Source organism: Pelmatolapia mariae, linkage group LG15, assembly GCF_036321145.2.
Source record: "Pelmatolapia mariae isolate MD_Pm_ZW linkage group LG15, Pm_UMD_F_2, whole genome shotgun sequence".
NCBI classification, from domain to species: domain Eukaryota; kingdom Metazoa; phylum Chordata; class Actinopteri; order Cichliformes; family Cichlidae; genus Pelmatolapia; species Pelmatolapia mariae.
The window spans coordinates 39230815-39245005 of NC_086240.1; the positions used below are offsets into that span (position 1 = coordinate 39230815).

Below are 14191 nucleotides of genomic sequence, written 5' to 3' on the forward strand. Positions count from 1 at the left end.
ATTAACCTGGCGATGATGATGCGTCTCGCTCGCTGCTAAAAATGCAGCGGACGTTAAACAGTTTGTACCTGTGGCTTCTGCAGCTTCGCCACACAGACCCTAATAATATAGCAACGGCACCGGATCAACAACAATCAGCTGCTTTATTTCCACAACAAATTGCTACCCCACATCGACATTTATTCTGCGTCTGGAATGCTCTCTAAAACAAGTACAAGGGCTGCTCGTGATTAATCGGTTCAGAAAAACGACCCCCTCTTATTATTCCTGGCAGAGTGTAAACAACCACTGCTTTGACAAGCCTCCTATTTTGCCCCGCACGCTCAAGGGTATCGGCACAGTTCAACCGCTGTCAGAATGGAGTGTTTGTTGCTGCACAATGGTGGAATGAGAGAGGGAGGCAGAAAGGGAGAGGGGGAAACCGAGCATGAGTAGTAGAGCGACAGCAAGACAGACAGACAGCCACCCTGTTAAGTCGCTCTCTTGTTTCAGCCGTCTTATCAATCACCGTTTTGTTCTTTTTGTGGCATTTTACGTGGTCCACTCGGATGCAGGGACACTCTAGCGGAGTCTGGTAAAGGTCCTGGAAGTGAGTGGGACACTATTTAGCTTTGCTGACCTCCCTTGCTTTTTGAAGACATGGAAAAGCTGCAAGGGATACAATCCAAGGTAGTTAAATGAGGTTTAAGTGGATCTAGTAAGTCACCTATACACAATATTCAAAATGCCAAAGAGTCTTCAAACAAAAATAAATCATCAGTCATAATAAGTCCAGAGCTGACTGTCATAAACATGAAGGGAAAACATGTCTTCCCTTCAAATATGCCACAGATCCAGCTGTACCTACTACAGTTCCCTATGTCACTCATAAATGTGCATCTTCCTTCTCAATCACACGTGCGCACACAGACACACTGGCACTGCCATATACGCCTGATGATAAATGACTAAGAGTTGGTGTATGTTTTCAACTGCCCCACATACAAAGCCCGTGCGCGCCTAATTTGATACTTATTCCATGAAATAGTCATGTTGGGGGAAAATGGATAGAGACAGACAGTCCCATACATCATTCTAATTATTCTTTAATAAACCTCTTTTAAGCCGGGGAGTGGCTCGCAGGTCACTACTGCCACCTAGGGTCTACAAGTGGAAGGACAACCCCTCAGAGAGTAAGGACGATATCCATGTACATTTAAACAAGAATGAATCCCACTAAGTGCCAAAGATTAATCAAAGACAAAAGGAGAATGAAAGGTGGAAGGGGGCAAAAGAGACTCGGAAAGATAATTGAGAATATCAAACTGTATGTATTCTCCTCTATCATTTACCCTAGAAAATTCAATCATGAAGGGATGAAAATTATTTGGAGAGCACAGGTAGCAAGTAAATTCCTCTTTAATCACTCTGAATACACAATAATGTTCGAGTCGGCTGTAGCAGGTGTTAGGAAACACTTCTGAAATTTCCTCAGGAAATATGTGAAAGGCAGGCTAACCTCTAAATCCATCCTCTAAGAGTACCCGGAAAACATCTCTACTCTTTACACTTTTATGAAAGGCTATAAGAACATTACATTTTTACCTCATTCTCCACAGATGAAATAGAATTTCTACTGGAAATCTGAACAAGTGTGAGCAACTATTTATTCCACCCAAGGCATTAGCAGTATTTCCTCAGATCCAACTCATTTGGTGTCTGTATGTGGTTGGAAAATAGGAAAGTGTGAAAACTATCGATGTGTTTGTCTCTGTGCATCTGTTTACAGTTGCCAATGCAGATTACTTCCCCCAAACACACACAAAAACACTCCAAAGAAAAAGGAAGTCTGGATTATGTTGGCGCTGATGGGCTGGAAGGACAAACCAAAACTCATCTTGAAACAAACGGAGACACAAAGCACACAAAGAGGGGAAAGTTGCAGGAAGGGGTGAGGGGAAGGGTGAAAAATCGCCACCCTTGGGGAAGCAGCCCAGCTGGAGACTGTTGGTCTGTTTTTGTAATGGCCAGTCACACATACAAACACACAAATACCCCGTGACAAGCAAACCCGTGCCACAGTTTGCCTAACCACGCCCGCCTCATTAGCTGCCAATCATTTTGCACAGCGGTCCTAAAAAGGGGGACAGGACACGAAGAAAGAGCACAAGAGATGGATGAGGGGATGGTAGTTAAATTGTTGCCATCAATAATCAAGCTGCCTTTGTGCAATGCTATCTTAATATGACACAATGACACATAAAACGCTGTGAAAGTCGCCCAACTTCTTCCTTCTCTCTTCCTGAATAGGCCCGTGTGTGTTTCAGAAGAGTTAAACCTGCCAATCTCACTGAATAAAAGGCAAGACTATGGGCTGGAGTCGGTAAGCAGATGAGGGTAGCGTACCACACACTGCAGAGGACTATTCCCAGAGGGGCAAAGACCATTCATCCAGACACACACACACGCACACACAGACACACACGCGGACAGGGAGTAGAAAGATTTACACAAAATCGCAGACACATCCTCGGCTGTATCTCTCATGGTGTGTGTTTAACGTCCAGCCGAACACGTGTACAGTACCAAACACTGCACACATTCACACAGTGCAAATCAAATTTAGACACGCTAACTTACATTCACTTCTACACACACGCACACACAGAGACACAAGCACACCGTCACATGCTGACTGTAGCCCTAACAAGCAGGCCGACCAGCCTCTAAGCTGCCTGGAGCCCGGCACTAGAGAGACAGCTTCGCGGGGACCGGGGAGGTTTCTAATTATTCATGCTCACTACAAACACTTGTTTCTTCTTATTTAGAGTTGACCAGCTGGAGCTTTTTTATGCTGCATGTGGGGAAACAGCTTAAAAAAAATGAAGTGAGCCAGAGCCTGTAATGAGGCTGGGCCTCAGTTCACTGGTCCTTGTGCTGGGGTCCGCGGATACCCATCAGGACCTCGTGAGAACGCTAAATTGCGCTCTTTGTCAGATTGTGTTTCAGGGGTGGAAAATTTAAGGCAATAGTTTTGTGTGTGTGTGTGCGTGTATACGTCTTGTCCTTTCCCATTTTTATATTTTTCTCTGTAAATTTGAAACTATTTGTCATGCCAGCTTACAGACCACGGGTCCTAAAGAGGCTGCAGGGTCGAGGGGTGCGGGGACATAATATTGTCCCACTGCTGCATTTCGCCAACAAGTAAATGCACTCCTTACACCTGACGCTGGATTAATTTAAACTTTCTGGTCCTTTTGACCTGTATAGTGCCACTGATAACACCACTACATGCTTACAGAATTCATGAGCTTGTGCCACGAGGCAATTAATGAGCTAAACAGAAAACACGTGCAGTGATTTTTTTTTCTCCTGCTTTGCTTAGTTTTTTTGTTTGTTTTTTCTGGGTTTTTTGCTTTTAAAAGAGAAAGAAAACACTCAATGAACCGCTAAAAGCAAAAGCCTTGGCCTTGACGATAGAAACTACAGTCTAGGCAGAGAGGCGTGTTTGAATGTGTGCTTGGATAATGCAAGTGAGTGTGTGTGTACACACTCGAGTGTGCGCCTGCATGAAGCAAAGATCCCGGCTCAATGAAACGCCTTTCCTATACGAAACACAGATGCTGTCTGGGCTGGTTTAATGAAAGTGAATGTCTCAGGTTACGCCATTTGAGCAAGTGCGTGTATGTGTGTGTCTTTGTGTGTATGTGTGCCTATGTAGTGCTGATGTTTTGAATGTCAATAGGAGGTAAAACTTGTGTTGAAAACTCTGCTGAATTAAGATAAGGATCACACAAAAGCCTGTCTCTCTCCCTCGCTCTCGTTTTTAGCTTCCCATCTCCCCTTTCTCGTTTTGCTTTGAGCACAATGTGCCTTTTTTGATGGCTGGCCGTGGTTTGAGACTCATCACCCCTTGCCTTTTCTCTACTCACCGGTGTGACAAGCTACTTAGCAGGTGTCTGCTGGTCTGTGGAGTGTCCCTCTTTATTCCTCTGTGTTTGTTATCAGTATATTTCCAATGATATCTCTTTGTGCTTGTGTCCACTTACAAAGAGATAGTGTACTGTATCACACAGGGTTTTTTTCCTTTTTTTGCAGTTGCAACAAAGAGGCAAATGCATCCTCTAACACAGGAGTTTGGAGTTGCCTTATTTTGAATATCACGCTGCCCCACTGAAAAAAACCCTCGTATCTCCTTTCTGAAGGTATAATTGGAGGATGTGAAACACAACCTTTTTCTTCTTCCCTCTCCATCCTCCTACACGCTCTCAAAAACAGCTGACAAAAACACAAATGTAAAGAACAGGGATAATATGATCTGACAGTTTCTTGTATATGATACCATCTAGCTTTCACGTATCCAACTAGCTTTTGAGTCTACGCAGGTTGAACTTTCATTTCCTGGTTGTGAGCTTGAATGTCCAACAACCAACTCTGACATTTAAAAGAGCAAGAGAGGACAGTGTCGGAACAGCAGTCTGGGTAAAGCCCCAACGAAGCATGGCACGTGTAATTCACAGTGACACCAACAAGGAAACCTGAGTGGTGGGCGTCCACAAATCCAGAACAAACCTGTAAGACCTAGATTGTGGTTCAATTTAATTTTTACTGTTTCATATCGACTCGAGGGCAGGAAGAAAACAGAAAGTTAAAACAAATGGTGAAATGGGCTGAAATAGATTCAGTTTACTACAAAATGCTGCAAAGCGATCTGCTGAAAAATTAAATTTAGACCTAAGGGCTTGCCATAGGGTACCGTTTGTGGAAACCAGCCTATGGGCCCGCCTGCTTGTTGCGTCCCTGCTGAATAGCAACAAATGTCGACGGGCTAAAAAGTGGTAATAAAGTTATTTTCAATCTTGACAGTGTACGCAGTGAGGATTTGAGAGGGGGTCTCTTTGCTTGCAACTATCCCCTGACTAATCAGTTGAATTTGGGAAATAAATTATTGTTGCTGTAAATGTTGCGTGAAAGAGAAGCAGGGTTGTGTGTTTGTGTGTGTGTGTGTGTGTGTGTGTGTGTGTGTGTGTGTGTGTGTGTGTGTGTGCGTGGGATGTTAATTGATGAGACTTATAGAGAGCTGCTAGTAGCACAGGGGGGATCATTACTGCTGGAGTGGAACAACTGCATTCACGGCTGTTTGCTATGTCTCATACACACACACACACACACACACACACAAAATGCTCACAAATGCTGTCACGGTGCACCAGCAGTCAAAAGGAACACCATCCTCTTGCTCTCTCTTGTACATCCTTTTGTCTTATACTACAACTGCTCAGCTACACAAGAAATGTCACGTAGGGTAATAATAGCGCCCTAATTCCAAGATGACAGAAAATGCCAGCGCCTGAAAATACCAACCAACTATCAAATGTCACTTTGTTTTTCCAAAATCTCAGAAAAAACCCTAAAAATTTTATTTTGGGTTGGCATGATGGGAGGAAGAAACCCCAAACAATTATCCCCAAGGCATTTCCCCATCCTCGAGTCAATTTGTGGGATGGGGGTGGAGGTGCAGCCACTTTGGGTTAAAGGATTTAGGTCACACTTTAACTCACTTGCTGACATCAGAGCAGTGAGATAGAAATCCTGGAGTGGAATCTGAATTTGACTCAATCTCCTGCATGCCTGACACTCCAGTGACTGACACTTGAAGAATTACTAGTCAGCCTGCTATTCTGGCCTATATTTTAAAGCCTGCAGGGGAGTATGGGGTGGGGTGTCTTTATCGTGTCTTATAGGCTGCTGTATATTCATGCATTTCTGTATGCATCTATGGGTGTGCATGAATGCCCGCATGCGTGTAATCAAGCATGCATGGCTGCGATTGTGTGAGTTCCTTTCATTTTACGGGAGTCTCTCCGTGTGTTCGGAAGCGCGTAAACACGTACTTCAGACCGTGCGGGTGTTTGTGTGTGGGCACCAGAGCGTGTGGGCACAAATCAGTGTGTGTTTATGCTTTCTGTCAGTGTGCGGTAACGTCTCCCTGTCTCCTGCTTATACCACATTACATCAGTCTGGAGCCGCTGTCACTTCAGTAGCAGCGCAGACAGGTGAGACTTTACAGAAACATTAGAAATCACAGAAGACAAAATACACGTGTACCTTCACTATTTGTTGAAAATGTTTTTAAAATAGCACACACAAATAGTAGCTTAGCACGACATACTAACAGTATACAGAAAAATAGTAATAGTAGTCTAGAAATTAAATATCTCAAATTATCTAGTGAAATTACACCTCCAAAATATATTCTAGAAAATGCAGTTTTTGAGAGAAACACACTTCTCCAATTTAACCAGCTTTACACACACATGCATGCTGTACATATACTGTAAATAAACAGAATTATACCTCCAATAACCAGGGTTTGAGTTTGCGGTCCAGAATAATGTCAAAGCCCAGGACCTCGAAGCAGACGCTGTCACTCCCCGGTGGCTGGCCAGGGCGACACATGCGGTAGGCGTGCAGCACGTGGGGCTCAGCTACTATTAATGTCTTCACCACCAGCTCCTGGCAAGACAGACACACAAAGCCAGAGAGAATCAGCCAGCTGCATTTACAAAGAGAACTCAATTGTACTTTTTTTCTTTAGTAGGTTTCGTTTATCCTAAGAAGCCATAGGCTGTGGGCTTTATAGCTGCTGATTAAAAGGTCTCCTTAATCAGGAAATGGTGAAATTAAAACTCTTTGCTTTAATTTCATTTTAAAACTGCAGATAAGGGATTGTACCTTTGTATTTAGGACAAAACTGACAATGAACCAATCGTGACGGACACACTAGAAATGCAACCCACAGACATGCTCCACAGAGGCGGGAATGAAATGTTTATTTAATCCTGAACTCGAATGCGTTATAAAGACAGTCTGTCGGTTTAAAAGCTAAAGCCTTTTGAATTGCTCTCACACAGAGACTTTCACCAAAGTTGGTGGTGGTCCATCTCCGTTGCTTGTGGTGCCCAACCTGTGCGCATGTTTGTGCTTGCACCTATCTGTGCTGGCTGCTACCAGCCTGCCTACTCCCAGCGTGCAACTGGGGTAAACATGCTCAGTCTGACACACACACACAAACACGATGCACATAGCTTACCCTCACCAGTCAAGCCCCACACAGTGCTGCTGGCCTGCAGTTTGCCCAGTCCAGTCTGACTGCTGGGTGCAGGAGAGGTGTATGGTGGTCTGGCCCTGGCCTGATAAGGCTGCACCCCCCTCTCCCTTTTCTATCTGTCTGTCGCTCACACACCTCCAACCATATGACAATTCATCCACCCGTCTGACCCCACAGGCTGCTCAGCACAAACACCTGGTCCCACTACCACTGTTTATGCCCAGAGTCCCCAGCAGTGGCTGGTGTATGCGCGCGCGTGTGTGTCATTTGTCCCTGCCCACATCACCTCCCTCCTTATCCTGAGCCCCCAGCACTGGCCACTGCCTCGCACCTTATGTGTGTGGATGCGTGCCTGTATCTTGCTAGCTTTGAGCTAGAATGGTTTAACCTGCTCCTTTTTAAAATCATTTTATTTATTTAAGTGTGCCTATGCCAAGAGGCACACAGTTTTGACAATAGGGTTACATATGTTAGATCATTTTGTGCGGCTGGAGCTGGACTAGTATGGTATGACTTTTGGTGTTCATGACTTTTATAGTTTTTTAAATATTAATATTTTAGTGCAAATTTAGAAAGATTCTCCTTTTGGCGCCATAGAAACAGACTTCATTTGTGGTGTGTTGGCTCTCTCTAGTGGTATGCCGGGAGTGGTACATCCTGTCTACCCTTATTTGGATACCGTAATGACGACAATATCAATAGCGCCCACAGCCTCGCTGCTTTCAGGAACCATTGGAAGTTTTAAGGTTGCGCGAACCATTGAATAGTTACGGTAACCGCAATGCTTGGTGGAAAACTCCATATCCCACAATTCATAGCACACCTCTGCCGAGTTAAACAATGGCGGACACGTCTTCGTTTTAAATGTCTTTTATTAGTGTTTCCAGGTCACAAAATAAATTTTTAAGATATTTTCAGGCGAGAATGTAGGTGTGTAAACTTCAAATATCTGCTCGTTTTATCAAGACATCCCATATTAGCAACATTTCTCTGACGATGTTGCTGCTAGCCGGCTAACTAGCTAGCGTGGCTAGCTAGTGACCCTTCGAGCACCCGGGCTTAGCTTACAGTGAGACTGCTGACGCTCGTTTCATCACCCGATCGCTCACCAGCAGTCTGTGTCTTAGCTGGACTTATTTTTCATTTATATGGGCCGATGATGCTGGTCATGTGGATAAAATAACTGAGTTGTTTGGTCTTGGCTAACGCGGAGCTACAACCGAGGGCAGATATCCACCGGTGTGTGTCAGAAAGAACATGCTGGGAACGAGACATACGAGGCGGCCGCCGATCGACCGGTGGTAGCTAACGCAGAGGTCAATCGTGGATCAGGGAAACCGAAGGCAGGAGCGTGAGGTGAACTGAATTTCAGGTAAGAAGTTATGAACTGCACTCTATTTGGGTCAGATATAAACCGAGTTTAGGTGTAGTTTATTTTTGTTGTGCTGACCTTTTACAATCGTACTGTGTGCTAGCTAGCACGACGGGAGTTTCTATACAGCTGTGTGCGCGCTAAGTTACTGACGTTGAACTTTATTTTATTCATAAGGGTTAGTTCGTAGAGTTGCCGTACAAAGGGAATCGTCCCACATTCAGAGAAAATATTATGATTTATTCTGTCGTTAGGAAGCCTCCCGTGTCATTCTCTCGCCTGTTGCAACTTCAATCATGAAACTGATCAATGATCGGCTTTTCGCTCTTGTTTATCGCGCTAAACAACAGTATCACGTTTAAGTTTGATCAGCTGTTGTTAGAATTCATTTGATTTTAATTTCTAGTATCAGCTGATGTTTGCTGATCAGCTGACAGCTGGTAACTGTGCAGGGGCGGATCTAGCAAAGCTTTTGCCAGGGGGCCAGGTAGAGCATTAACAGGGAAAGGGAGACACAAAGATATACTTTTCTTTCTTACTCTCATATAAAATATTTAGCTTTTTATTAAATAGTTATCTGCATCTTACAACCAAAGTTTGTATAATAATACACAAGATTGGCTGTAGACCATTGTGAATCATTCAGAACACTGTGTAAAAAAAACAAAAAACAAAAAGTGAATGCAAAAGTGCATAAATATTTATTTTACATGTTTGATGTGTGTGGCGGGGCGTGGTCTGCAGTGCCGCTGCAGGGGAGGTGGACCCACGGGCGTAAAGTCTGTGCTCTCTCGGCTGTTTTTTGGGTGTGTGAGGTCGCGGGGGCAGCGACAGTACCAGAGCAGCAGACGGACCGACTTCAGTTAAATATTCAGCCGTGGAAAGTAATTTGGTGGTGGTTTAAGTTTTGTTGTGATTGTTTTTGATAGACAAAAAAAACCCATTTTCCTTCTGCAGTTGCTTGATGGCTGTTAATCACAAATGATGAAGTACTAAAAATATTAAATAATAAAATTACTATCATAGTTAATTAAGATAAATAAATGTAACAATATTAAGCATGTGAACAGACTACTGCACAGCTTCATTTAAACTATGACAAATATTCAAAAGATTGATTTTTATAAAACCGTATTCATATTTGCACCACGTCTTTATAGAGACTGACATATGTGATTAGACCTATTGATGTCACCTTAAATACTATCCCCATTATCACTAAGTGTGTATTTCTTACTTGTTGATGTATAAAACTAGTGTACTTCAGGTATGGACATGTTATGTTAGCTGTTTTGTGTTTAACCTCCTCCAGAGTAAACGATCCACCAGACTGAAGGCACGTTTGCAACACCTGAGAGACCATCATGATAAATGCTTGTCAAAAGCCATGGACTCCTTAAAACACCAAACACAGGTAATCATGATTGGGTTTTGATTTTTCCCATATTACAATATTAATAAATACAGTGGTGCTTCTGACTTAGATTTGTGACAGTATGAATGCATGTGCCAAAACATTCTGTACGGGTGTGTTGGTTTGATTACGCAGGTGTACTGAAAATTATTATTTTTTATTTATTTCACCAAAGCCAGGTGCCTAATTTTTTCTTTTTCTTTTTTTGCCTCTGTAACGCCCGAGTTTCACCCAAGCAACTTTAGCATCGGGTCAGCTCTTTAGTTAACTAATTTGAAATGGCTTTTGCCAAGTGTGGGAGGAGGGGGGATAGTGTACAAACCCAGGACTGACATTTAAGCAAGACATATTAGCCTTTTATAAAGAAGTAGAAGCTGCATTGTAGAAAGTACCCAAATGTCATTCTAAACTAAAATGTAAATGTTTGTAGTAAACTAGTACTTTGGTAAAAAAGTGAGGCAGTCATGTAAGTACATCATTAAGTTCTTGAATATCCGATATATGTATCTAAGTATCATAAATATTACCTGGCAAATAATGTACTTCAATATCAAATGTATACATAAAAGTAAAGCGTGTACACACTACATGTATTTCAGGGGGTGTTATCAGCCTGGCTGATTATCATATCTGAAATTCAGCTTTTCATTTTTTTTAAATTTATTTATTTTTTTGTACTTCTGTACTTGAAAAAAATGTTTGGTACATTCCATCACTCAGTGCAAGCTGAAATTGTCTACAGCTTAGTTTACAGCAGTACTGAGGGCCACTTTTTAAGATGGAGCCATGTTTAGTCAACTATAGGCTAATAGAAAGGGTTTTTTTTTTCTTTTTCTTTTGGTTGTGCTGTAATTAAAGCCTTCTGAATTTAGACTTCAAAACCAAGGTATGTGTAGTAATGCTGTGTTTTCTTACACAGCATTAGGTTTAAATAAAACAGAGGATGCATTTAGGAGTGTATTGGTCTTGTTCATCACCTTTTTGTGAACCTTATCAAAAGAAATGTTTGTCTCTGTAATGTTTAGCCATCGGAGAGAACAAACCAAGAGGGTGAGACTTCATCACAACCCCAGCTCTCACCTAAGCAACTTGCAGCTTCCAAGACTTTGGTAAGTAGCAAATTGATTTCAACTTGTGGTATATAACAGGCTCAGTACTCTACAAGTTTAACAGTTTACCATGTAGATATAGATGAAAAAATTAGCGGTGGTGCTGGGATTGATTAATAAATAAATAAATGTGACAGCTGCCAGTCATTATGTGGCTTTTCTGCCTTTCTTTCTCTGCATGTTAGCCTAATTTGTATAAAAGTTGGGTTATGTTGACACACAAGTAGGTGACAGAAGCAGGACTTGACACACAAGCACAAGAGCACAGCCCACAGTAGTGATAATGAAACGGACTTCAGGATATACCTCATGATTGAGAATCCATAACTCATTACCCCCCTTAAACCACACTCAATTTTCCACAGTTATATTTAATGCTAAAGTGAGTTTGTTATCCTCCGCAGCTCATGAAACTTGCAAAAAATTTGCATTCTGTAGAAATTGGTTGTATATTAAGATGGTGTGCAAAGTATGTTGACACTCAAGCTGTGTCCCAAAACCTAGGCCGCATCCTTCGGAAGACCCGGCATTCGCGGTCTACGTGGGCCGGGTCCTTCAAAGACCGAGAAGGCCGGAAGTGCGAGGCTTGTGAAACGGGACGGTCTAACCTTCAGATTTGCGTCACCAGCTGTCTCGGTGGAGTTTTATAAACTCATATGACGGGACACTGCCGTAAATTCTCGACCATCTCACACTTCTGTTTAATCAGTTTTCTGTTTGACGTTTATTTAGCTGTGTGAAAACCCCGGAGCAACCCACCCCAGAGATTAATAAAGTTTTATTTAATCTAATCTAACCTAATAACTTTGATCTCAGCCAAACCAATTTACTTCGGAACAAATAAAACACTGAAAAAAGCCAAACAATAACATTTTTAAGTTACTGAGTGACTTGTATATCATGTTTAACTTGAGTAGTGAAAGGATTTGAAAACAATGAAGCCGGGACTCTGCTGTTCTCGCCGGCTCGAGTGACCATTGAACCCTCCAGTCAGCTATCGAGCGGCTGGGTAACGGAAGTCTCCGAAAACATCTGAGCACTTTTGCAAATATGCGATGTCTTGATAAACCGAGCAGATAATTGAAGTTTACACAGCTACATTCTCGCCTGAAAATATGTTAAAAGTTTATTTTGTGACCCAGAAAGAGTAATAAGAGTAATATTAAAACTTAGTAGCGGCCGCCATTGTTGGAAACTGGAATTGGCTGGGTCATGCTATGAATTCTAGGATACGGTGGCGCATGAAGGATACACCCGACCCATCATTCAAATCTGGGGAAAAGGAGAACGCATTTGTCGGCCAGATTCGGAGGAGTCTACGAATTGGGACAGCCTTCGGGGCATCGCTGTGATGTAATCGGTCTACAAATGCGTCCTCAGGAGGATGCAGCCTACTTTTTGGGACACATCTTTAGTGCCAGTCAGGACAAGAAACCAAACAAATCTCTCATTTACCTGAAAATGTCCAAGTGAGGTCAGCATAAGTCTACTACACAGATTGCAAATGTATGGAAAGTTAAAATATCTAGATATGTTATTCAAATCAAACACATGAGGTTGTTACAGTTTACTTACAGAACTCAAAATGTAAAAAATTCTCTCTTAATTCGCTTTGGGTTGAGAAGTTAAAAATCAGGTTTGATATCTTTTTCGATGTATTACAGTCATTGCTGTCAATGTCTTACATCCCCCCTCTCTCCATAGGAAATAATTGTTGATGTTGAGGGTGATACTGACATCGATATAATCACTCCTGAAAGTTCATACTCTGATGCTGCTGACCCAGATGTGCCATCACTCAAACGAACTGACAGCATATTTGTAAGTTTGCATAATTCTGGTCATTTCCACACTTTTATTAGGGCTTTAACTTAATGTAGAAGACTGGCATTGCAGCATTGCAATTTTTAAACTATATGTACTTAACAAAAATCTTGGGCCACTCTTCATTCTTTGTATTTTACTAGCAATATGGGTATAGTTCTCCAGGCTTCTTGAAGGACATTCAAAGGTCCTCTTTGGCTGTTTCTGCATTTTGTTCTGTCAGATGACTCCACACTGCTTCAATAATGTTAAGGTCCAGGCTCTGGGGAGGCAAATCAATGACTGTTAATGTTCCACTGTTTTTTGTTTTTCTTTGTTTTTTGTTCATAATTTCATCAGTTGTGAGAAGATCTCAAACAAATGCTGCCCCAAACCATGACAGAGCCTCCACCATGTTTTACAGATGACTGTAGACCAAACAAAAAATTCCATTTTGGATTTTTTTTTTACTCCACAAGCCATGATTCCAGTGATTTTGTTTTTAAGTCCAGCTTTTGTGTAATTTGGCATGCCTCAGCATCAGTGTCATTTGGTTTAATAACCATTCTTAAGCAACGGAAACATGACAAGACTTTCAGATACTGATCTGCTGTAGGTAGTCTTTTTTTCTATGTTCCTTTTCTGTTTTCATGGCTGCGATTTCTTTTTGTGCTTCGCTTACCTCAGATTTTATTTTTTTTCAAGGACACTGCACACCATGCTGAGAGATGCAAGGTTTTCAGGTCGTTGGGAATCATACTGTTGTTCTAAAAATATTATTTTATGCCTGTCACTGTTATCTTTGGCATTATTCATAGATTCAATTAATGAAATGGAAACAAGTGATGTGTATTAGTGACAGGCTGCTAGAAAGAAATTACCTAAAGATAACATTTAAAAAAAAATTTCTAAGTTGTCTATGTGGGGACACACTGGTTCATCTCTTGAGTTAGGAGACTTTTTCTTTTTTTTTTGCTTTGAATGGCTTCTAAGCCAACCAATCATCTATGTCATATATCTATAATATTTTATATTTTTATTTTAAATGGTCAACATTTCAAGATTCCCCCATGTCTTCTGAACAAAATGGTCTAAGAATGACCGTTTTAGCCCCTACGGTTAGGAATTTATGGCTGTTTGTTTGAGGGGAATCCTGACTATGAGAAATAGATTGCAAAAATCCTGTCTCTCTCTGTGCTGCGTGTGTAAAAGCCTGCACTTAGTGCACCAGTTTTGGCGGGAGAAAGTACACAGCCTCTCTGATTGGTGGATTCAAATTGAGAAGCTCACAGCTGTTTGACTGACCTAGAAACATCCTGTTCACTTGCTGCTGCTGCTGCTGTGTGTGTGTGTGTGTGTGTGTGTGTGTGTGTGTGTGTGTGTGAGAGAGAGAGAGAGAGAGA

The 14191-nt window shown here is 42.0% G+C and overlaps 1 protein-coding gene across 9 annotated transcripts in view; it reads right to left on the reverse strand.

The window, feature by feature from the left end:
* Window positions 1-14191, reverse strand: part of ttll7 (tubulin tyrosine ligase-like family, member 7) — a 112291-nt gene that overhangs the window by 51433 nt on the left and 46667 nt on the right. For all 9 annotated transcript variants that reach the window (XM_063496247.1, XM_063496248.1, XM_063496246.1 and 6 more), the window contains one exon: window positions 6337-6495. In XM_063496247.1, the coding sequence (XP_063352317.1) occupies window positions 6337-6495 (159 nt within the window). The remainder of the gene's footprint in view (window positions 1-6336; window positions 6496-14191) is intronic.